Consider the following 23,048-nt stretch of genomic DNA (forward strand, 5'->3'; position numbering starts at 1 on the left):
CAGCAGGCTGAGGGTAGCAGACACCAACAGAATCACCAAACTCATTCGTAAGGCCAGTGCTGTTGTGGGGGTGGAACTGGACTCTCTGACGGTGATGTCTGAAAAGAGGATGCTGTCCAAGTTGCATGCCATCTTGGACAATGACTCCCATCCACTCCATAATGTACTGGTTAGGCACAGGAATACATTCAGCCAGAGACTCATTCCACTGAGATGCAACACTGAGCCTCATAGGAAGTCATTCCCGCCTGTGGCCATCAAACTTTACAACTCCTCCCTCGGAGTGTCAGACACCCTGAACCAATAGGCTGGTCCTGGACTTATTTCCACTTGGCATGATTAACTTATTATTATTTAATTATTTATGGTTTTATATTGCTATATTTCTACACTATTCTTGGTTGGTGCGGCAGTAATGAAACCCAATTTCCCTCGGGATCAATAAAGTGTGTCTGTCTGTCTGAAAGGACTTTTCCCAAGAGGGCACAGCATCAGGATAGAGGGGCACCCTTTCAAAACAGAGACGCGCAAAAAATTCTTTAGCCAAAGGGTGGTGAATCTGTGGAATTTGTTGCCATATGCAGCTGTGGAGGCCAGGTTGTTGGGTGTATTTAAGGCAGAGATTGATAGGGTCTTAATTGGACACGCATCTAAGGTTACAGAGAGAAGGCCGGGAACAGGGTTTTAGGAGGAGGGTAAAAGAAAGAATCAGCCGTGACTGAAGTGCGGAGCAGACTCAATGGGCCAGATGGCCTTATTCTGCTCCTACGTTGTATGGTCTGATACCTTATCTTTTACTGTATTCTGCTCACTGTCAAATCCTTAATATGCTAAGTAATTTTTACTTGTCTAGAAAAATGGCAGAAAGTAGCTGTGATTTTTAAACATAATCTGCATCACCGAGTGGTTTTCCATATTTAGCAATAATCTTTGAAACCTCAAAATTAGCAAAACTAATTTGGATCCATCTAAAATTGATGTGATTAAAATATTTGACTGCATTTTTGATATTGTCAATTTCTTGAGAAATGTGTTCATTTTGTTCTTGCTCACGTTCATCGCAAAGCTATTGCTCAACAGTTTCATAATGCTACTGTTTAAGAACATAAGATGTATGATGCTTTATCAACTTCTTAAATCTTTCACTCTATCATCATGAAAATATGTGCTGGTTCTTCCCATTTTTTGAATGTTTTTGTTTCTTTGCTGGTGGATCTGACATTCTGAACAACTTGAAAAGGTTAAACACAATTTAAAAATAACTTACCCATAAATTTAAATACCATAGTTTTCATGTTTATTGCAAAAAAGTTCATGGAGATGCTAAACTACTTACATTATTGTCTGTTATTATCACTGAATATCCAGAAGAAAAAAATGTACTAGAGTGAAGCCATTTACAAACTAAGTTCTTGTTATGGTCCGGTCCAGAGCCCGCATTCCGGTTCTTGATCTGGTCCGCGGACTCCGGACTCCGGGCCTTGTAGCCGTCCCTCCTTTCATCCTTGAGCCCAAGTAGTCACACCTGTGGATCATTGTGGCCTGTTGGGGCTCAAGGAGGTGCACCTGATGCCCATTGACTGGTGGTGTATATAGGGGGCTTTTGGACTGAATGGGGTTGGGGGTTCTCTTGGTTAAATATGAGTTCTTTGAGTAAGCCTGCTCCCCTCCTAGTTCCCTTCCTATCTGTTGCCTCTGTTGGGCAAGCCTGGCTGGACTGCTGTTGCCTGGTGGGGGACTCTGCCCCTTTCCATCCCTTGCTGCTGATGGGTTGTGTCCTGCAACCTGCTCAGGCTCCTGTGTTCCTGCCTGGGAGGTCTGGGCCCTGCCTAGGAGTTATGTGGCCTGCCTTGACTGAACTCTGGGATCCTGCCTTGCCTGGAACCCCAGAATCACCTTGAATGTTATGTCCCTCATGCACACCATGGTCACCACATCTTGTCTGTTGTTTAGACACATCCTGTCCTGCCCCTATTACTTCAGTGCCTGTATCCTGCACTTGGGTCCAGCCTCCTGTCCCCTTATGACAGTCCTGATTTATACACCAGGTTTGTGAGGATTTCAAATCATACTGTACAACACCATGCATTTGTTCAGCTGTCTAGCTGGTGCCAAGCTAGTGTTAGGCATTTTGTTTGAAAAATCCTCACTGCTCTTGGTTTGTAAAGATAATCATTATGTATCTATATGGTATGGATGGGGTTTAAAGAGGGGTAGCATTGCATATTGCCTGCTAACAGAAGTATTGTATATGCTATCATGTGTACACATGTCACCACCCATGACCTATGCTATATTATCATAAGCATGCTCAATTTAGTTTATTCCCTGCCCCTGCAGTCCCATTCCAATGTATTTTCTTAGAAATCTGCTCTTTCACATTGAAGACAGTGAATTTTTCATGAGACTAGTGCTGATAAAGGGTGCTGGTCCATAAGATATAGGAACAGAAGTAGGCCATTTGGCCCATTGAGTCTGCTCTGTCATTCAGTCATGGGCTGATCCAATTGTTCCAGTCATCCCCACTCCTATGACTTCTCCCCATACCCTTTGATGCCCTGGATAATCAAGAACCTATCTATCTCTGCCTTAAATGCACCCAATGATTGGCCTCCACAGCCACGTAACAACAAATTCCACAGATTTAACACCCTCCGACTAAAGTAATTTCTCTACATCTCAGTTCTAAAAGGATGTCCTTCAATCCTGAAGTCATGCCCTCTTGTCCTGGACTCCCTTACCATGGGAAGTAACTTTGCCATATCTAATCTGTTCAGGCCTTTTAACATTTGGACTGTTTCTATGAGATCCCTCCTCATTTTTCTGAATTCCAGGTCCAAGAACTGCCAGACATTCCGCATATGGTAATCCTTTCATTCCTGGAACCATTCTCATTAATCTTCTCTGAACCCTCTCCAATGTCAGTATATCCTTTCTAAAATAAGAAGCCAAAACCTGCACACAATACTGCAAGTGTAGTCTCACAAGTGCCTTGTAGAGCTGCAACATCACATCCCTGCTCTTATATTCTACACCTCTAGAAATGAATGCCAACATTGCATTTGCCTTCTTCACCACCAGCTCAATCTGGAGGTTAACCGGTAGGGTATCTTGCACAAGGACTCCCAGTCCCTTTGCATCTCTGCATTTTGAATTCTCTCCCCATCTAAATAATAGTCTGCCCATTTATTTCTTCCACCAAAGTGCATGACCGTACACATTCCAACATTGTATTTCATTTGCCACTTCTTTGTCCATTCCCCTAAACTATCTAATTCTCTCTGTTTCAACACTACCTACTCTTCCACCTGTCTTTATATTATCGGCAAATTTATCCTCAAATCCATTAATCCCATAGTCCAAATCATTGACATACATTGAAAAGCAGCAGGCCCAACACCGACCCCTGTAGAACTCCACTGGTAACCAGCATCCAGTCACAATAGGATCCCTTTATTCCCACCCTCTGTTTTCTGCCAATCAGGTTAGTAACTTCCCTGTAACTCCATGGGCACTTATCTTGCTAAGCAACCTCATGTGCGGCACCTTATCAAAGGCCTTCTGAAAATCTAAGTAAACCACATCCTTTGTCTACCCTACTTGTAAGTTGCTTAAAAAATTGCAATAGTTTAGTCAGACAGGACTTCCCCCTTCAGGAAACCATGCTGACTTTGGCCTGCCTTGTCACATGCCTCCAGGTACTCCATAATCTCATCCCTAACAATAGATTCCAACAACTTCCCAACCATTGAAGTCAGGCTAACAGGTCTATAGTTTCCTTTCTGCTGTCCCCCACCCTCAAATAGTGGAGTAACATTTACAATTTTCCAGTCATCCAGTACAATGTCAGAATTTATCAATTCTTGAAAGATCATTGTTAATGCCGCTGCAATCTCTCCAGCTACTTCCTTCACAACCCGAGGGTGCATTCCATCAGGTCCAGGAGATTTATCTACTCTCAGACCATTAAGCTTCCTGAGGACATTGTCAGTCATAATTTTCACTGGACCTACTTCACTTCCCCGACACTCTTGAATGTCCGGTATACTGCAGATGTCTTCCACTGTGAAGACTGATGCTAAATATGCATTCAGTTCCTCTGCCATCTCTGTCTCCCATTAAATATCTCTAGTGTTATTTTCTATTGGTCCTATATCTGCCTTAACTCTCTTTTATCCTTTTTATACTTAAAAAAACCTTTTAGTATCTTTGATGTTAGTTGCCTGCTTCCTTTCATAACTCCTCTTTTCATTCCTAATGACCTTCTTAGTTTCCTCTGAAAGTTTTTAAAAGCTTTCCAATCCTCTATCTTCCCACTAGCTCTAGCTTCCTTGTATGCCCTCTCTTTGGACAGTACCCCTCTCATGCCATTGTCATTTCCTTTATTTCACTGAAGTACCGACACATTGGAATTTAGTTTCTCCTTCTCAAATTTCAATGTGAACTCCATCATATTGTGATCACTGTTCCTTTAGGGTTCCTTAACCTTAAGCTCTCTTATTACCTCCAGATCATTGCACAACACCCAATCCAGCAGAGAGGGCTCAACAACAAATTGTTCTAAAAAGCCATCCCTTAGACATCCTCCAATCTCTCTCTTGAGGTCCAGTACTGGCCTTGTTTTCCTAATTCACTTTCAGGTTAAAATCCCCAACGATTATCATGGCACTGCCCTTCTAACAAGCCTTTTCTATTTCCTGCTGTAATTTGTAATCCACAGCTCGGCTGCTATTTGGAGACCTGCTTCCAACTGCCATTAGGGTCCTTTTACCCTTGCTATTTCTTAACTCAATCCACAGAGACTCTCCACCTTCCGATCCTATGTTATCCCTTTCTAGTGATTTAATATTATTTCTTATAAACAGGGCCATACCACCAGCTCTGCCTACTAACCTATCTTTCTGATACACCATATATCCTTGGACGTTCAGCGCCCAATGGTAGCCATCCTTTAGCCAAGTTTCAGAGGCGGCCACAACGTCATACTTGCCAATCTGTAGCTGAATTTCAAGATCATCCATTTTATTTCTTATGCTGCGTACATTCAAATACAACACTTTTAGTCCAGTATTTGTTGCTTTCTGTTGTAAATAATCCCACTGGGTGTGATTATGTCTCACCTCCTGCCTGTCGTTCCTATCATCTCTGTTGCACACTATTTGTGATTTATTTCTGTTTTCCCCTTCCTATCAGATTTCCCCTATCACTCCGGTTCCCATCCCCCAGCAAATTAGTTTAAACCCTCCTTACCAGCTCTATTAAACCTGCCTGCTAGGATATTGGACCCCTTTGGGTTCAGGTGTAACCTGTCCTTTTTGTACAGGTCCTACCTCCTCCAGAAGAGGCCCCAGTGATCCAGGAACTTGAAGTTCTGCCCACTACACCAGTCTCTCAGCCATGCATTAATATGCCTGATCATACTGTTCTTGCGGTCGCTGCCACATGGCATAAATGTTCCTCTTTACATAGATGCTGCCTGGCCTGCTGAGTGTTTTCAATATTTTCTGATTGTGTTTTTATTTCACATTTCCAGCATCTGCACTTTTTCATTTTGACATACAGGAAGGATGTCTGAATGACAGTAAGTAAAAGGAAATGACATAACTCCAGTAATAAATTTTCCCCTGCTGCATTGAAGCTACAGTTTGTCTCCACCATAAATAAATAGCAAAAAATGCCAGATAGCTTTTACTTTCTAATCATGTGATTCAATTTCTGCTTCCAGTAAATCCAGCATAAAGACAATTGTGATGATGCTATCAGTCAGGCTTGTATTACACTGCCTGTTGCTTATTATTTTCTGTCAACATGTTGAAGTTGAAGTTAAAGTTGATCAACTACAAAGCTCAGATTCTCCTCTTCCAGTAAGTACCCACTGCTGATAAATATTTTTCAACTGAAAATATTAACTGCAAAAATTAGAGCTTCGCAGTAATGTGCTTAAATTTTCACTCTCCTGTTTTCAAGGAAATAATCAATTCCTTCCTCAGGCAAGTTAATGCAAAACATGTCATGTACTTTATACATGCAGGTGGTTGGTGAAATAATGAAAATTCTGTCATTCATATTGTATGTGTTTTGGGTTTCAGATTACTCATTTTTATTGCTATTTTGTGTGGCTTTGCTCAGGGCAGACTAGCTCTGTGGCCTGCAGGCAATAAACAACAGTGCAGAATTGAACTGAACTGAACAAAACATTCCTAGACTGTTTCACTGATGATGGTTTAATGTTTTATATTTTGTGTTTTTTGCTCGATTTTTGCTGTTTGTGCAATTTGTTCTTTTTTGCCCATTGTGTGTTTGATGCTTTTTTTGAACAAGTTCCGTGGTTGTCTTTGTTTTGTGGCCGTCTGTGGGAATTCGAATCTCAGGAGTGAATACTGCATACATACTTTGATAATAAATGTACTTTGAATCTTTGAATTCCAAAGCCAGTTATTCGTGACCTCAGAAGTTTGAAAGGAGGGGATTTCAATCAGGTTGGCAGACCGGGTAGAAAAAGGCAGCACCGGACCATGACAGTTGAGCTCTGACCAGTGACCAGTCGGTGTTTGGGATTGATTAGTAAGAGCAAATTAAAGGACTGCAGGGGCAAGCGTGGTGGCCATTGTCAGAGTGAACAGAGTTAGACTGATATTTTTGATGCTTCAGCTCTCAAGACTGCAGCATGGAGAGTCTTCAGTCAGAGAAAGCAAAAAAAACCCGAAAAGCTCTAGGTAATGTTTTTTTTCCTTCTCTTTATATCCGCTCAGTTACAGCAGTAGAGATGCCAGGCAGGATAGTTGAATGCTCCTCTTGCAGGATGTGGGAAGGCAGAGAGATCTCCGGTGTCCTTGATGACTACAACTGCGAGAAGTGCATCCAGCTGCAGCTTCTAACAGTCTGCTTTCAGGAGTAGAAGTTGGAACTGGAGGAATTCTGAATCATTCAGGAGGCTGAGAGGGAGACAAATAGGATGTGTAGAGAGGTAGTTACACTCAAGGTGCAGGACATAGGGAACTGGGTGATAGTCAGGAGGAGGAAAGGGGTTAAACAGCCAGTGCAGAGTAGGTGTAGGCATGAGGGCATAAGATTTTTGGATCGTTGTGCTCTCTTCCAGGGAAGGTGGTACCTGTATAGAAGGGATGGTTTGCACCTGAACTGGAGGGAGACTAATATCCTAGCGGGAAGGTTTGTTAATGCTGCAAGGTGAGATTTAAACTAGAATTGCAGGGGAATGGGAATCAGAGTGCAAATGTTGTGGAGAGAAATGTTGGCAAGACATTAGACAAAGTCAGGCATCAAAAGGTTGAGCATGGGGAGACTAGTGTCCTGAGCTGCAATGAGTATCGTAGAAAAGGCCGATGAGCTCAACACCAGGAATTATGAGTTTGTGGCCAATAGTGAGACCTGGTTACAGGAGGGACAGGACTGGCAGCACAATATTCCAGGGCTCCATTGCTTTAGATGTGACAGAGCAGGAGGGATTAAAGGCAGAGGGGTGACGTTACTAGTAAGAGAAAATGTCATGGCAGTGCTCCTCAGGACAGACTGAAGTACTCGACTAGTGAAGAGTTATAGGTGGAACTGATAAATAAGAAAGGTATGACCGCATTAATGGGGCTATATTACAGACCACCTAACAGTCTTAGTTATTTAGAGGAACAACATTTGTAAAGAGATTGCAGCCAATAAGGTTGCTATAGTAGGTGATTTTAATTTTCCATATATTGGCTGGGAATCCCATATTTTTCAAGGATTGGATGGGATGGAGTTTGTCAAATGTGTTCATGAAAGTTTTCTTCATCAGTACATAGAAGTCCTCACGAGAGAGTGTGTGACACTGGATCTACTATTAGGGCATGAGACAGGGCAGATGACAGAAGTTTGTGTAGGGGAACACGTTGCATCCAGTGACCACAATGTCATTTGTTTCAAAGTAAATATGCAAAAGATAGTGGTTTACAGGTTGAGATTCTAAATTGGAGAACAGCCAGTTTTGAAGGTATCAGAAATGATCAGGCAAGTATGGATTGGGACAGGTGCTTTTCTGGCAAATGTGTGCTTGGTAAGTGGGAGGCCATCAAAAATGAAATTTTGAGAGCATGTACGCCTCCTCAAGAGTCTCATCTGGCCAGTAACACTATATGGCAGTGAAATATAGATCCTAAAAGCAGCTGATGAAAAGAAGTTGACAGCATTTGAGATGAGGACATACAAATGGATCCTCAGGGTATCATACATTGAAAGGAGATCCAACAATTTCATCCTAGAAAGGATTGGCATGAAACTGATGTTTCTGGAATCAGTTATCCAAAGGAAACTTTGTTATTTTGGACACATCTCAAGAACTGATGACACACTGGAACGCACTGTGCTTGAGGCAGAGTAGAAAGAAGCCACTCCTGAAGCAGACAGAGGACAATCTGGATCGACAAGTGGACCAGCCTCACTGCCAGAGATGCACGAGGTTGGACTGCCAACAAATCGCAGTGGAAGAAAGTGGTTGCTGAGGCTCTGGCAGAGTATGGCACATGACGATGATGATGTGTCAGAATAAAAGATAAATATAACAAGTGTAGGGAACCTTCATTTTTAAGAGATATTGAAGCACTGGTTAAAAGAGAAAAGGAGATGCAGAGCAGTAGGTACAAATGAGGTGCTTATGCAGTATAGGAAATGGAAGAGAAAACTTAAAAAAGAAATCAGGAAGGTTAAAGGAAGTCATGAAATTGCTCTGGCAGACAAGGTGAAGGTGTATCTTAAGGGATTCTACTGACATGTTAAGAGCAAAAGGATTGCAAAGGACAAAATTAGTCCCCTGAAAGACCAGAATGGTAATCCATGTGTGGAGACAAAACAGATGAGGGAGATCTTAAATGAATTCTTTGCATCAGTATTTACTTATGAGATGGACACAGAGACAATAGAAGTGAGGCAAAGTGGCATCAACTTCATGGGCCCTACGCAGATAACAAAGGAGGAGGTGTTTGCTACCATGAGGCATATCAGGGTGGATAAATCCCCCAGGCCTGACCAGGTGTTCCCTCGGACTCTATGGTAGGAAAGTGCAGAAATTGCTGGGGTCCTAGCAGAGATATTTAAATCATTCTTGGCGACAGAAGAAGTACCAGAGGATTGGAGGGTAGTCAAATTTGTTCCATTGTTTAAAAAAAGGCTCTAAATGTAAACCAGGAAATTATATGCTGGTGAGGCTGACATCAGTTGTGGGAAAGTTGATGGAAGGTATTCTACGGGAGTGAATATGTATTTGGATAGACATGGACTGATTAGGTGCTATCATCATGGCTTTGTTCATGGTAGGTCATATCTAATCAATCTTCTAGAGCTTTTTGAGGAAGTTTTCAGAAAAGCGGTTGAAGGCAAGGCAGCAGATGTTGTCTACGTGGACTTTAGTAAGGCATTTGACAAGGTCCCGCATGGAAGGTAGTCAAGAATGTTCAGTTGTTCAATATTCAGGCTGAGATATTAAGTTGGATAACACATTGGCTTTGTGGGAGAAGCCAGAGAGTAATAGTAGAGGGTTGCCTCTCTAACTGGAGGCCTGTGACTAGTGCTGTGCTGCAGGGACTGGTGCTGGGTCCTTTATTGTTTGCCATCTATATCAATGATCTGGATGATAATGTGGTTAACTGGATCAGCAAATTTTTAGTGACACCAAGATTGGGGTTGTAGTGGACAGTGAGGAAGGCTATCATGGCTTGCAGAGAGATCTGCATCAGCTGGAAAAATGGCAGATGGAACTTAATGCAGACATGTGAGGTTCTTTGCTTCAGTAGGATCAACCAGGAACAATAGGGCACTGAGGAGTGTGGTAGAACAAAGAGATCTGGAAATACAGGTACATAATTTACTGAAAGTCGGGTCACAGGTGGATAGGATCGTAAAGAAAGCTTTTGGCAAATTGGTCTTCATAAATCAATTTATTGAGGAAAAAGGATGGGATGCTGAAATTGCAAAGACATTGGCGATGCCTAATTTGAAGTATTGTGTGTAGTTTTGGTCACCTACTTACAGGGAAGATGTAAACAAGATCGAAGTTTTACAGAGAAAATTTACAATGATGTTGCCGGGTCTGAAGGAACTGAGTAATAAGGAAAGATTGAATAGATTAGGACTATATTCTTCAGAACATAGAATATTGAGAGATTTGACAGAGGTATGCAAAATGATGAGGGGTTTAGATAGGGTGCATGCAAGCAAGATTTTTCCATTGAGGTTGGGTTGGACTACAATCAGAGGTCATGGATTAACCATGGAAGGTGAGGTTTAAGGGAAACACAAGGGGAATCATATTCAATCAGAGGATTGTGAGTGTGTCGAGTGAGCTGCAAGCACAAATGGTGCATGCAAGCTTGATTTCAAAGTTTGATAAGTACACATAGTAGGGATATGGAGGGCTATGGTCCCTGTGCAGGTTGATGGGAGTAGCCAGTCTAAATGGTTTCAGCATGGACTACATGGGCCAGTACGCCATTTCTGTGCTGTACCTCTATGATTCTATGAGTGCTTCTTGGATAGACTGGAATGAGAAGGTGGCTCCCTATTTATGGACTTCGAAGTGGTTAGTATTTTATTATCAATAGAGTACCTTCAAAGGGGGCCACACAAAGCCTTTGTGCTAAGCTAGCATTCTAGTTGGGGATTGTTGTTGGATTGCCTGAGGGGAAAAAGATGTTTCACAAAAAAGCAAATGTGGTATTCATGGAAAGGATACTTTCTATTAAAGCCCTTGGATTCAAATCCCCAGTTTTACATAGAGATTCTGTTGGGCTCATCATACAGGAATTCAAACAATTATTCACTAGAATGTTACCAGCTTCAGCAACATAGCAGTCATAACTCAAAAATTGTACTGGAGGAAAGCCTTTGACAACAAACAAGAAAAACTTAAATGGTGTGTTTGTAGATACCTAAAGATTGCCCAGTAGGTCAATAATATCTAAAAGTGTGTGTAGAATCATTTCCTTTATTAACTAAGATGCGGAGCAGAAGAACGGAAGGATTATACATCACTGTGGAATGTTTAAACTAAATTGGAAGGGGGATGAAAACTAGAGTGATAGGGCTGAGGTTTGGGGAAAGGCAATTCTGGATTGGGTATTGTGTAATGAACCAGATTTGATTAGTGAACTTAAGGTAAAGGAAGCCTCAGGAGAAGGTGATCATATTATGACAGAATTCACTGTGCAGTTTGAGAGGGAGAAAATAAAGTCAAATGTATCAGTATTACAGTGGATTACAGGGAATTTGAGAAGCATGAGAGAGGAGCTGGCCAGCTGATTGGAAGGGGACACTAGCAGCAATAACAGCAGAACAGCAATGGCTGGTGTTTCAGGGGCAATTCCAAAAGTCACAGGATAGACACATCACAAAAATAAAGAAAAATTATAAATGGAGGATAAGGCAACTATGGCTGACAAGGGAAGTCAAAGACAGCAAAAAATGAAAATAGAGAGCATTAATATAGCAACATTCAGTGTGAAGTTAGAGGATTGGGAAACTTTTAAATGCCAACAGAAGGCAACTAAACAAGTCATAAGGAGAGAAAAGATGAAAAAGATGTAAGCTAGTCAATAATATAAAAGAGGATACCAAGAGATTTCTCAGATATATAAAGCGTAAAAGAGAGGCAAGAGTGGATATCAGACCGTTGTAAAGGGATGCTGATTGGCCTAATTCTGCTCCTATGTCTGATGGTCTTATGGGTATTTCCTATAGTGGGTGTCTAGGACCAGAGGGCAGAGCTACAGAATAGACAGATGTCCATTCAACAGAGATGAAGAGGAATTTCTTTCGTCAGTGAGTGGTGAATCTGTGGAATTAATTTCTACGGATGGCTGTGGAGGCCAAGTCACTGACTATATTTAAAGCGAACGTCGATAGGCAGGGTGTCAAAGCTTACAGGGAGAAGGCAGAAGAATGGGGTTGAGAGCAATAATAAGTTAGCCATGATGGAATGTCAGAATAAATTCGATGGGCTGAGAGGCCTAATTCTGCTCCTATATCTTATGACCTTAACATTATTCAACCATTGGACATCATGCAAGTGAAGAAGATTGAACAGGACTAGGGCTAGTGCACAGCCCTGCTTCACCCCATTGGAAATGGAAAACGCAGCTGACCTATCACCACTGCAAAGGACTTGTCCTGTCATTCCGTTGTGGAGCAGCTGAATCACCTTCACGAATTTCCTCGGGCATCCATAATGTCTCAGGATGATCCAGAGAGCCTCCCTGTTTACAGTGTCAAATGCCTTTGTCAAGTCAATGAAGACAGAGTGAAAAGGCTTGTTCTGCTCGATGCACTTCTCCTGGACTTGCCTCACGACAAATATCAAGTCTACTGTACTCCTTTTTAGCCGAAAGCCACACTGCGTCTCCGGAAGGTTCCTTTCCGAGACAGTGACAAGAATGTTCAGGAGAATGCAAGCAAAAATCTTGGCTGCGATGGACGGCAGTGAGATACCCCTGTAGTTTCTGCAGTCTGATTTGCTTCCCCTGTTTTTGTAGAGAAACATGATGAAGGCATCGCAGAAGTAGTCAGGCATCTCCTCTGTGATCCAGTTGTCTTCCAGGATGTCTTGGAACGCCTGTAAGGCATTTGGGCCTAATGCTTTGTAGGTCTTGGCAGGAATGCCATCTTGCCCTGTTGCTTTATTTGAGTTCATCTGCGAGATTGCTTTCTTGATCTCATCAGTAGAGGGGGGAGGTCTAGGCCGTCCAGGACTGACTGGCTGCTGAGGGATCTGCTGTAAGACATCAGGATCAACTGTGGACAGCCTATTGAGTAGGTTGGAAAAGTGTTCTGCCCAGTGGTTTTTCAGTCCTTCCTGGTCTTTCATCAGGCTCAACACAGCAAGGGGGAGCATCCTGATTTAAAAGGACCATAAACTGACTTTATGGCACTGAAGAACTCTCTGGTGGCATGCATGTCTGCATAGCGTTCCACCTGCTCAGCCTTTCTCTGCCACCACTTGTCCTGCATTTCATGCAGTTCCACCTGTAGTTTGGACTGCCGGTGTTTAAACTTGTCTTTCTTTGAGACAGACAACGGGTCATTCTGCCAGTCTGTATAGGCCTTGTTCTTGGCCTGAAGGGCTGCTGAAATTGTCTCGTGGTTTTACATAGAACATAGAACAGTACAGCACATTACAGGCCCTTCGGCCCACAATGTTGTGCCGACCCTCAAACCCTGCCTCACATATAACCCCCCACCTTATATTCCTCCATATACCTCTCTAGTAGTCTCTTAAATTTCACTAGTATATCTGCCTCCACCACTGACTCAGGCAGTGCATTCCACGCACCAACCACTCTCTGAGTGAAAAACCTTCCTCTAATATCCCCCTTGAACTTCCCTCCCCTTACCTTAAAGCCATGTCCTCTTGTACTGAGCAGTGGTGACCTGGGGAAGAGGCGCTGGCTGTCCACTCTGTCTATTCCTCTTAATATCTTGTACACCTCTATCATGTCTCCTCTCATCCTCCTTCTCTCCAAAGAGTAAAGCCCTAGCTCCCTTAATCTTTGATCATAATCCAAACTCTCTAAACCAGGCAGCATCCTGGTAAATCTCCTCTGTACCCTTTCCAATGCTTCCACATCCTTCCTATAGTGAGGCGACCAGAACTGGACACAGTACTCCAAGTGTGGCCTAACTAGAGTTTTATAGAGCCTCATCATTACATCGCATCTCTTAAACTCTATCCCTCGACTTATGAAAGCTAACACCCCATAAACTTTCTTAACTACCCTATCTACCTGTGAGGCAACTTTCAGGGATCCGTGGACATGTACCCCCACATCTCTCTGCTCCTCCACACTACCAAGTATCCTGACATTTACTTTGTACTCTGCCTTGGAGTTTGTCCTTCCAAAGTGTACCACCTCACACTTCTCCAGGTTGAACTCCATCTGCCACTTCTCAGCCCACTTCTGCATCCTATCAATGTCTCTCTGCAATATTCAATAATCCTCTACACTATCTACAACACCACCAACCTCTGTGTCATCTGCAAACTTGCCAATCCACCCTTCTACCCCCACATCCAGGTCGTTAATAAAAATCACAAAAAGTAGAGGTCCCAGAACAGATCCTTGTGGGACATCACTAGTCACAACCCTCCAATCTGAATGTACTCCCTCCACCACGACCCTCTTTCTTCTGCAGGCAAGCCTATTCTGAATCCACCTGGCCAAACGTCCCTGGATCCCATTCCTTCTGACTTTCTGAATAAGCCTACCGTGTGGAACCTTGTTAAATGCCTTACTAAAATCCATGTAGATCACATCCACTGCACTACCCTCATCTATATGCCTGGTCACCTCTTCAAAGAACTCTATCAGACTTGTTAGGCATGATCTGCCCTTCACAAAGCCATGCTGACTGTCCCTGATCAGACCATGATTCTCTAAATGCCCATAGATCCTATCTCTAAGAATCTTTTCCGACAGCTTTCCTACCACAGATGTAAGGCTCACTGGTCTGTAATTACCTGGACTATCCCTACTAACTTTTTTGAACAAGGGGACAACATTCGCCTCCCTCCAATCCTCCGGTACCATTCCTGTGGACAACGAGGACATAAAGATCCTAGCCAGAGGTTCAGCAATCTATTTTCATCAAACCAGTCTTGATGCATTCGTGTTTTCAGTCCGAGTACAGTTGTTGCAGTCTGCGTGATGATATCTTTGAACTGCGTCCACTTTACAGAACAGCCTCCCACAAGCAGTGAATTGCTGGAGAGTTTTTCATTAAGTACATCTTGAAAATGTTGGACTTGACCTGGGTCTTGCAGTCTGCCATGTTGAATGACACTGACAGTCTTTGGTTGCTTATGATACAAATGGCTATGTGCACGTTGAGGACCGACCGAACCAGCCTGTGATCTGTCCAACACTCAGCACCTCGCATGGCCCGGGTGATGGTGACATCTTGAAGGTCACGTTGGCGTACTATGACATAGTAGGTGCCAGAGTTTGGATTATTGTTTCAGTAACTAACAATTTCAAACTGTAATTTCAGAGCAACCTAGTGACAGGGGCCAAGTTGTATCTCTTGTGCACAAGGAAATAAATCATGTTCGAAGAATGAGGATGCATTTTCAAAGACCAGTTAATCAGTGACCTCAGGACCTCCATCCCATTCAACAGAGAAACTTCTGAAAGTGAAGCATTACCTTGATTCAGCATTGCAAGTTTCATGCTCCTGCTTTTAGTTTGGGATTTAAAATGATACCTGCTAAGTTCTTCAATGCATTATACATGATCTGTTACCATTAATTACTAAATCTTTAACATATCATATGCAGGCAATGGAGAGGGTTTTAGATGTGGAAGAGGGAGGGCAGATAATTAGGAGACAATTATAAACACAGTTGTTGATATCGCATGAATGGTTGGCTGCTGTCATCTGTGCAAACCTTATTGCTAATAAGTTACTTAAATTCTAGTCAGGTTTGTCTCATTTTATCATACTTGTTATTAAGTAGTAGGACAAATATTGTTCATTTAGATAGGTGAACCAAACTGAAAAAACATTGTAACAGAGTTTAAGTATAATTTGAACTTGAAAGATTTTTTAAGCAGTATTACATAACTCAATTATTTCAATATGCAAAATTCAGGTTGAAGATAGTATATTAACAGAAGCCAGTAAAAGCCAAATTGATCTCAACAGGCAAAAAAGAAATGGTAAGTAATTAATTGTATTATGACATTATCATACCTTGCTACATCCTTTCAGAATGAGGACATTCTGAAACAATTTCTGAAACTCTATCTTCAATGACTGAAATTTGTTTTAAAATATCTTATTAACTTTTGAAATCAAGTTATTCTCATTTTCTGAATCAGTAAACTAAGTAAGTTTGGGATTAATTGAAATCTAAATTTTATTGTGTCAATATCACAATTATTTATAGTCAGTCATTCAAGAAGTCATACGAGTTGAACAAATTACTTATCATCTGCTCTATACTTGTCCAGTCCAGACTCTCATTCTGTAAATTTGTAAACACATTTTGGAGATATGGTTCAACAATTCTACCAAAGTACGAAGGACCAGTTATTCTCTCACAAACAGCGTGAAGCAAGAAGATGCAAAATCAGGCACCTTGAATTCACTTTCCCTAGATATCAATCATGTACGATGGAGGCTCCTGAATTTCAGAATCAGGTTTATTATCACCGGCATGTGTTGTGAAATTTGTTAATTTAGAAGCAGCAGTTCAATGTAATACATAATCTAGAAGAAGAAGAAAAAAAGTTATAATAATAAATAAGCAAATCAATTACAGTATATGCATATTGAATAGATTAAAAATAGTGCAAAAAACAGAAATATTATATATTAAAAGCTGCTCTCCACGATACATCTACAGAAATTTTTGAGTGTATTTGTATTACAAGGGAGTGTTGGGAGCGGACCCAAGTGCAAGACACAGACACTGAGATAGTATAAACTGAACTGTCTTTATTGAAAATTACTAGGAAGGCCAGGAATGAGGAGAAAATGTCAACATGGACGTAAATGCTGGATAACAAACTGGTAAAACCTGGACTTGACTTGGACTCGGACTCGGGACTTGGATCTCGACTCGGCTTAGAACTCAGAGGGGATCTGATTGCAACATATAAGATTATTAAGGGATTGGACAAGATAGAGGCAGGAAATATGTTCCAGATGCTGGGAGAGTCCAGTACCAGAGGGCATGGTTTGAGAATAAGGGGTAGGTCATTTTGGACAGAGTTAAGGAAAAACTTCTTCTCCCAGAGAGTTGTGGGGGTCTGGAATGCACTGTCTCGGAAGGCAGTGGAGGCCAATTCTCTGGATGCTTTCAAGAAGGAGCTAGATAGGTATATTATGGATAGGGGAATCAAGGGATATGGGGACAAGGCAGGAACCGGGTATTGATAGTAGATGATCAGCCATGATCTCAAAGTAGACCATTCGGCCCTTTGCAGGCTCAAAGGGCCGAATGGTCTACTTCTGCACCTATTGTCTATTGTCTATTGAATTGACTTCACCTGACTTGTAACTCGGACCTGACCTGACTTGTAACTCGGACCTGACCTGGCTTGGAACTCGGACCTGACCTGACTTGGAACTCGGACCTGGACAACGAAGAGATAGAATACCCAACTCAGAGCAGCGGCAAATGGCCAGACCCACTCAGCTGGACAGGACTTGGACAATGAGGAGACAAAACCACACAATGACAGTCCATTCGTATCTTTGCTCAGAGTGGCTGCAAACGACCAGCAAGTCTCAGCCAGCCACGAAAACAACAGAAGTCGTATCTTACTCAGAGCAGCGGCAAATAGCCAGCAACTCAGCTGGACACGAAAACGACTGAATTCGCTGAGCAGTCACAGGCACAGAAGCACCTTAGAGCCCACGATTCTCAGCAGCTCCGATGATGGTCCAGACTTTTCAGCAGCCCGGAGCCTGAATCTGCCGGCTTGGCTTCCGGTGACAAGCTTCCGGTAACTGGTTTCTGGTGACAAGCTTCTTGGTGTGAGTTTCTGATGACAGTCCAGTAAAGGAATCCCAGAGCTATTATGTTTCAGGCTCGAAATGAGGATCAGGTGCCTCAACAAGGCACCCAACGGAACATGGGGAAAAAAAAATAACTGGAATGCGGAGTCCATTGACCGGACCATGAACTGGAATGTGCAGTCCACGGACCAGACCGTGACAATGTGTTAACATAACAAATCTCTTCAAGCTCCGAATGAAGTATAGTCACTGTCTTGCCTTCTTCATAACTGCATCGATATGTTGGGACCAGGTTAGGTCTTCAGACATCTTATAAGCATATAACAATTACAGCACGGAAACAGGCCATCTCGGACCTTCTAGTCCGTGCCGAATGCTTACTCTCACCTTGTCCCACCAACCTGCACTCAGCCCATAACCCTCCATTCCATTCCTGTCCATATACCTATCCAATTTTTTTAAAATGACAAAATTGAACCTGCCTCTACAATTTCAAATGGAAGCTCGTTCCACACAGCTACCACTCTCTGAGTAAAGAAGTTCCCCCTTGTGTTACCCCTAAACTTTTGCCCCTTAACTCTCAACTCATGTCCTCTTGTTTGAATCTCCCCTACTCTCAATGGAGAAAGCCTATCCACGTCAACTCTATCTAGCCCCCTCATAATTTTAAATACTTCTATCAAGTCCCCCCTCAACCTTCTACACTCTAAAGCATATATGTCAAACTCAAGGCCCGTGGGCCAAATCCGGCCCATGGTGGAATTATCTTTGGCCCACGAGATAATATCTAATTACTATTAAAGCTGGCCCCAGTAATTGAAGCGCCTATGGCGTATGATATGGCTAATGCTGAGTTTATTCAGGTACCAGGTTTTCAGGGTTTTTAGTGTTTATTCGGCAGTCTTGCTCGGCAGTCTTCTTCATAAGAAACGGAATTTGTAAAGTGAAACACTTTGTAGTTATAGCAGAGACTGAGACACATGACAGCAGGCTGAAAAAAACGGAGGTAACAAAAGCTGCGTTCGCACGCGTCCGACTGATCTGGCCCGCATGAAGCTGCATTTTGCTCAATCCGGCCCGTGACCTAAAATGAGTTTGACACCCCTGCTCTAAAGAATAAAGACCTAACTTGTTCAACCTTTCTCTGTAACTTAGGTGCTGAAACCCAGGTAACATTCTAGTAAATCTTCTCTGTACTCTCTCTATTTTGTTGACATCTTTCCTATAATTCGGTGACCAGAACTGTACACAATCTTGGCACCCGGGAACTTGAAACTTCTCACTCTCTCCAATTCTGATCTCTCTATGAAGATTAGTATGTGTTCCTTCGTCTTACCCTTCCTGAAGGCCACAATCAGCTCTTTCATCTTACTGACATCGAGTTCAAGGTTGTTGCTGTGACTCCACTCCACTAGTTGGCATATCTCACTCCTGTATGCCCTCTTATCCCCATCTGAGATTCTACCAACAATGGTTGTATCATCAACAAATTTATAGGTGGTATTTGAGCTATGCCGAGCCAGTCTTAATGAAACATTCCTTTACTTTTCATAAACACATAGGCAGAAATCCAGAGGAACACAGACAAATGCTGGGGGATCTCAGCAGGTCAGGCAGCATCTATGGAGAGGTTGAAGAATCTCAGCTCAGTACATTGACTCTGTTCCTTTCTACAGATGCTGACTGACCTGCTCAGTTACTCCAGAAATTTGTATGTGTTACTCCTTTACTTTTATCACTCAATACGTTATTATTTCAAATGCTTTTGTATTTTATTTATTGCCAAATTTCACCTGATGACAATTTACATTCAATATTCTTCAGTCCTCTTCATGCATCCCTGCAGAAATTGTCTGTCCAAGAAACCAGTTTCCATTTTATTCTCCCCATAGTGTTAATTTATCTCAGGAGAGATTATTATTTCTCTTTCATAATCTTTTAGACCCCTGCTACCCTGGGAAAACACCCATTATTTGAAAAGTTACATATCCTGAGAAGACTTGCTACTGACTCCATTGGTAACCAAGACTCCCTCTATATTTCCCTGCCTGTCTTTGTATTGACCCATGGTCCTAAGTTGCCATCAAGACTGCTGCAGTCTTGTGATCACTGGTGATGAGAGACAATTTTTAAGAGAGCATTCCAGTAGACTATATAATGATTATTGTATGGCAGAGCCTTCTAGTTCAGCTCTACAAAATGAGACTAAATTTTATGGAGAAATACTACACACCAGCTTTGTATATGCTTTTAAGCTATGATAATGCGTGTTAACACTACATGCTACTTTCCTTTGTCCAGTTGTTCCTTTTCAAACACACCTGAGTAGCTTGGTCTTGATATTCTTCAATGTGCTCAGAATTGAGTTTCATTTATATATTAATGCTTTCACTCTTTTTCCTTTGTTTGCTAATTGGTACAGTCAATCAACAGGCCGCATATAATGTCAACGTTGAATTAAGCATACCTGAAAATGGATTTTCACTTGACGCACTGAAAATGATCGTGGATAATCTAACCTATCCATTTTCAGTATACATTGAAACCGGTAGCAGCATCAATGTTACCAGGATCACTCCTACAACAGGTGAGTATCGATAAAATAAATGAACCACCTTGTACAAAACATGACTTTGACAAATTCATTTTATGTCTCCTCAAAATTAACATAACATCATATGTAATGTCATAACATCAAATCTAAGTGTTATTCTGGATAAAAATTGAAGCAAATAGTCAAGGGTTTTAGTGCTAATAAGGATGTAGCACAAAATGTTTGCACTAACTGCAGAAATATAAAATTTTTTTGTTTTATTACAGTTTTGACTGAGTGGGATCCTAGCGGCCAGGTTCAATTTAGGTGTTTGGAATATAGCCGCAAGGCTCAGGGAATGACTGAAAAGGAAATTACTGCCAGCTGCAGCTCCAGACATTTTTTTGGACGATGTCCAGAAGAGGAGGAGGAATGTTTTGAATTTTATATTAAAAATGAGATGACTTCCACCTTTTCCGGCTGTGCTTCCCTCCCAATGGTTGCTACTGGTGTTCCCTCTCACCCCTGTGCTTTTCCATTTCTCATCCAGGCCTAGGGGGCCTCTGACAACATTCAAAACACAGCACTACTTCTGAAAGATCTGAGTACAAAAACAGTTTAGCCATGTGAAATAGTGCGGGGCTTGATTTTTGGTGAAATTTCAGGGAACTTATCGCATAAGGGACAGGAGTACAAGGAAGATTTTTATCCAAAATAACACTCTTTACACTCTTGTCAATACTCAATATGAATTTGGCTGATCTCATCTCTTATATGCTCTTTTCTCTTCGAACTCTAATTTTCCCTTAAAGTCATACAGCATAGAAACTTGCCCATGTTGACCAAGATTCCAACCTAAGCTAGTGCCATTTATGCCTCATTTGGTTCATATCCCTCTAAACTTTTCCTATCCCTGTATCAGTCCAAATCCCTTTAAATGTTTCCATCTCAGTCACTTTCTCTGGCAGCTCATTCCACATGCAGACCACTGTCTGGGTGAAAATGTTGCTCCTATTAAATGTCCCTCTTATTAAATATCTATGGCCCTCATAATTTTATACACAGAAGACCGTATGAAGAACAGTAAGCTTTATAAAGTTTATAAAGTTGCACTGACTGTCCATAATAGCTCTGGACACAGCTCACAGGGTAGAGAATTCTAAGATTTCTGAATTGTTTGGAAGAAGAAATTCTTAACCACTTACACTAGATACACCCATCAGAGGGGGCATCCTCTTCGCATTTAGTCTGTCAGGTCCCTCAGGATCTTGTGTACTTCAATTGGAACATCTCTCAGACTCCAGATGGGGTAGGACCAATTTGCTACATCCTTCTTCATAAAATAATTCTATCATAACTGAAATCAAACTGGTGAACCTTCTTTGTTCTGTCTCTCAGTTAAGTATATCTGTTCTGAAGAAACAGGCCTGGTCTCATCAACACCCTGTACAGCTGAAGCAATATTTCCTTAATTCTAAATGATATCGTCTTCACCATAAACTTTTCATTCCATTTGCCTTTGCTGTAGCAACATGCTAAATTTATTTTGTTCAAATATACATAAGAAATAAAATAGAAGTGGGTTTGGAAATTATTCTTGGGGATAGTAGTTCAGAGCAATTGGAAAACCATGACCTAATTATAGACAGACAGCATGGCTTTCTGTGAGCCAAGTTGCATCTTACTAACAGGATTGATTTTTTGAGAAGGTGATTGATGAAGGTAGAGCCATGCATATTGTCTACATGGGTGTTATTAAGGTATTTGACAAGGGCTCTCATGGGAGGTTCATCTAAAAGCTGTATAGCATTCTCAGTGAATTGGCTATTTGATGCCTGCTGGGTACTCTGGGTCCTTATATCCTCTGCTGTTTTATATATACTATATATAAATGACCTGGATGAAAATGTAAATAGGTTGGCTGGTAAGTTTGCAGACATTGCAAAGACTGGTTGTGTTGTGGAATGTGTAGAAGATTGCCAAATGATGTAGCAGGATATAGATCAATTGCAGATATGGGCAGCAAAATGGAAGTTGAAGTTTAATCCAGCCAAGTGTGAAGTGTGATCAAATGTAAAGGGATGGTACTCTAAATGGCAGGACCCTTAATTGCACTGGTGTATAGCGGGATCTTGGAGTCCAAGTTCATATCTCCCTGAAACTGGCTGCACAGGTTGATAGGGCGGTGAAGAGTCTGCCTTTCAAAGATCAGGCATTGTTTTCAAAGGTCAGGAAGCTATTTTGCAGTTTTTTAAATAATTGATTAGGCCACATCTGGGGTATTGCATTCAATTCTGGTCGCCCCATTATAGGAAGTATGTCAAGGCTTTGGAGAAGATGCAGAAGAAATTCACGAGGATGCAGTCTGTATTAATGGACTTGGTATATCAGGAAAGTCTGGAGAATATGGAGTTGTTTTCTCTTGACGAGAGACCTGACAGAGGTTTATAAGATTAAGAAAGGCATAAATAGAAAAGTACTATCTTTTTTCCAGGGACAAAATCTCTAATACTAAAGGGAATGCATTTAAGGAGAAGGAAGGTAAGTTCAGGGGAAATGTGTGGGGAAGTTTTTTTACACAGAGATTAGTGGGTGCCTGGAATACACTGCTAGGGATGGTGGTGGAGGCATTTAAGAGATTCTTATACACGTAAATATGTAGGGAATTGAAGAATGTAGACATTGTGTAGGCAGAGGGATTCCTTTAGTTAGACATTTAATTGGTTCAGCACAACATTGTGGTCAAAGGGAACGTTTCTGTGTTGTATCCTGCTAGAACATATTCAATAATAATAGTGGCTGATCCTTCATTTCATTGGCACTTCCCTGTATCAACTCACGATCTTTGATGTCTAAAAATCTTTTGGTGTGTGTATTGAATACACAGAGTAACTGAATCTCTACGGACCACTTGGCAACAAATTTCAATGATTTACTCCCCACTGGATGACAACATTTTACCTCAGCCCTATCTTGAATGCCCATCACATATTTTGGGACTGTTCTAGGCAACTTA

The 23,048-nt window shown here is 41.7% G+C and overlaps 1 protein-coding gene across 1 annotated transcript in view; it reads left to right on the plus strand.

The window, feature by feature from the left end:
• The first annotated feature begins 5,563 nt into the window (after positions 1-5,563).
• LOC140732686 (adhesion G protein-coupled receptor F4-like) overlaps positions 5,564-23,048 on the plus strand; it is a 74,290-nt gene continuing 56,805 nt past the window's right edge. Inside the window, exons 1-5 of the mRNA XM_073055370.1 lie at positions 5,564-5,581; positions 5,726-5,864; positions 15,626-15,692; positions 19,922-20,086; positions 20,320-20,466. Coding sequence (XP_072911471.1) covers positions 5,751-5,864; positions 15,626-15,692; positions 19,922-20,086; positions 20,320-20,466 — 493 coding nt within the window. The 5' untranslated portion in view covers positions 5,564-5,581; positions 5,726-5,750. The remainder of the gene's footprint in view (positions 5,582-5,725; positions 5,865-15,625; positions 15,693-19,921; positions 20,087-20,319; positions 20,467-23,048) is intronic.

Source organism: Hemitrygon akajei, chromosome 9, assembly GCF_048418815.1.
Source record: "Hemitrygon akajei chromosome 9, sHemAka1.3, whole genome shotgun sequence".
NCBI classification, from domain to species: domain Eukaryota; kingdom Metazoa; phylum Chordata; class Chondrichthyes; order Myliobatiformes; family Dasyatidae; genus Hemitrygon; species Hemitrygon akajei.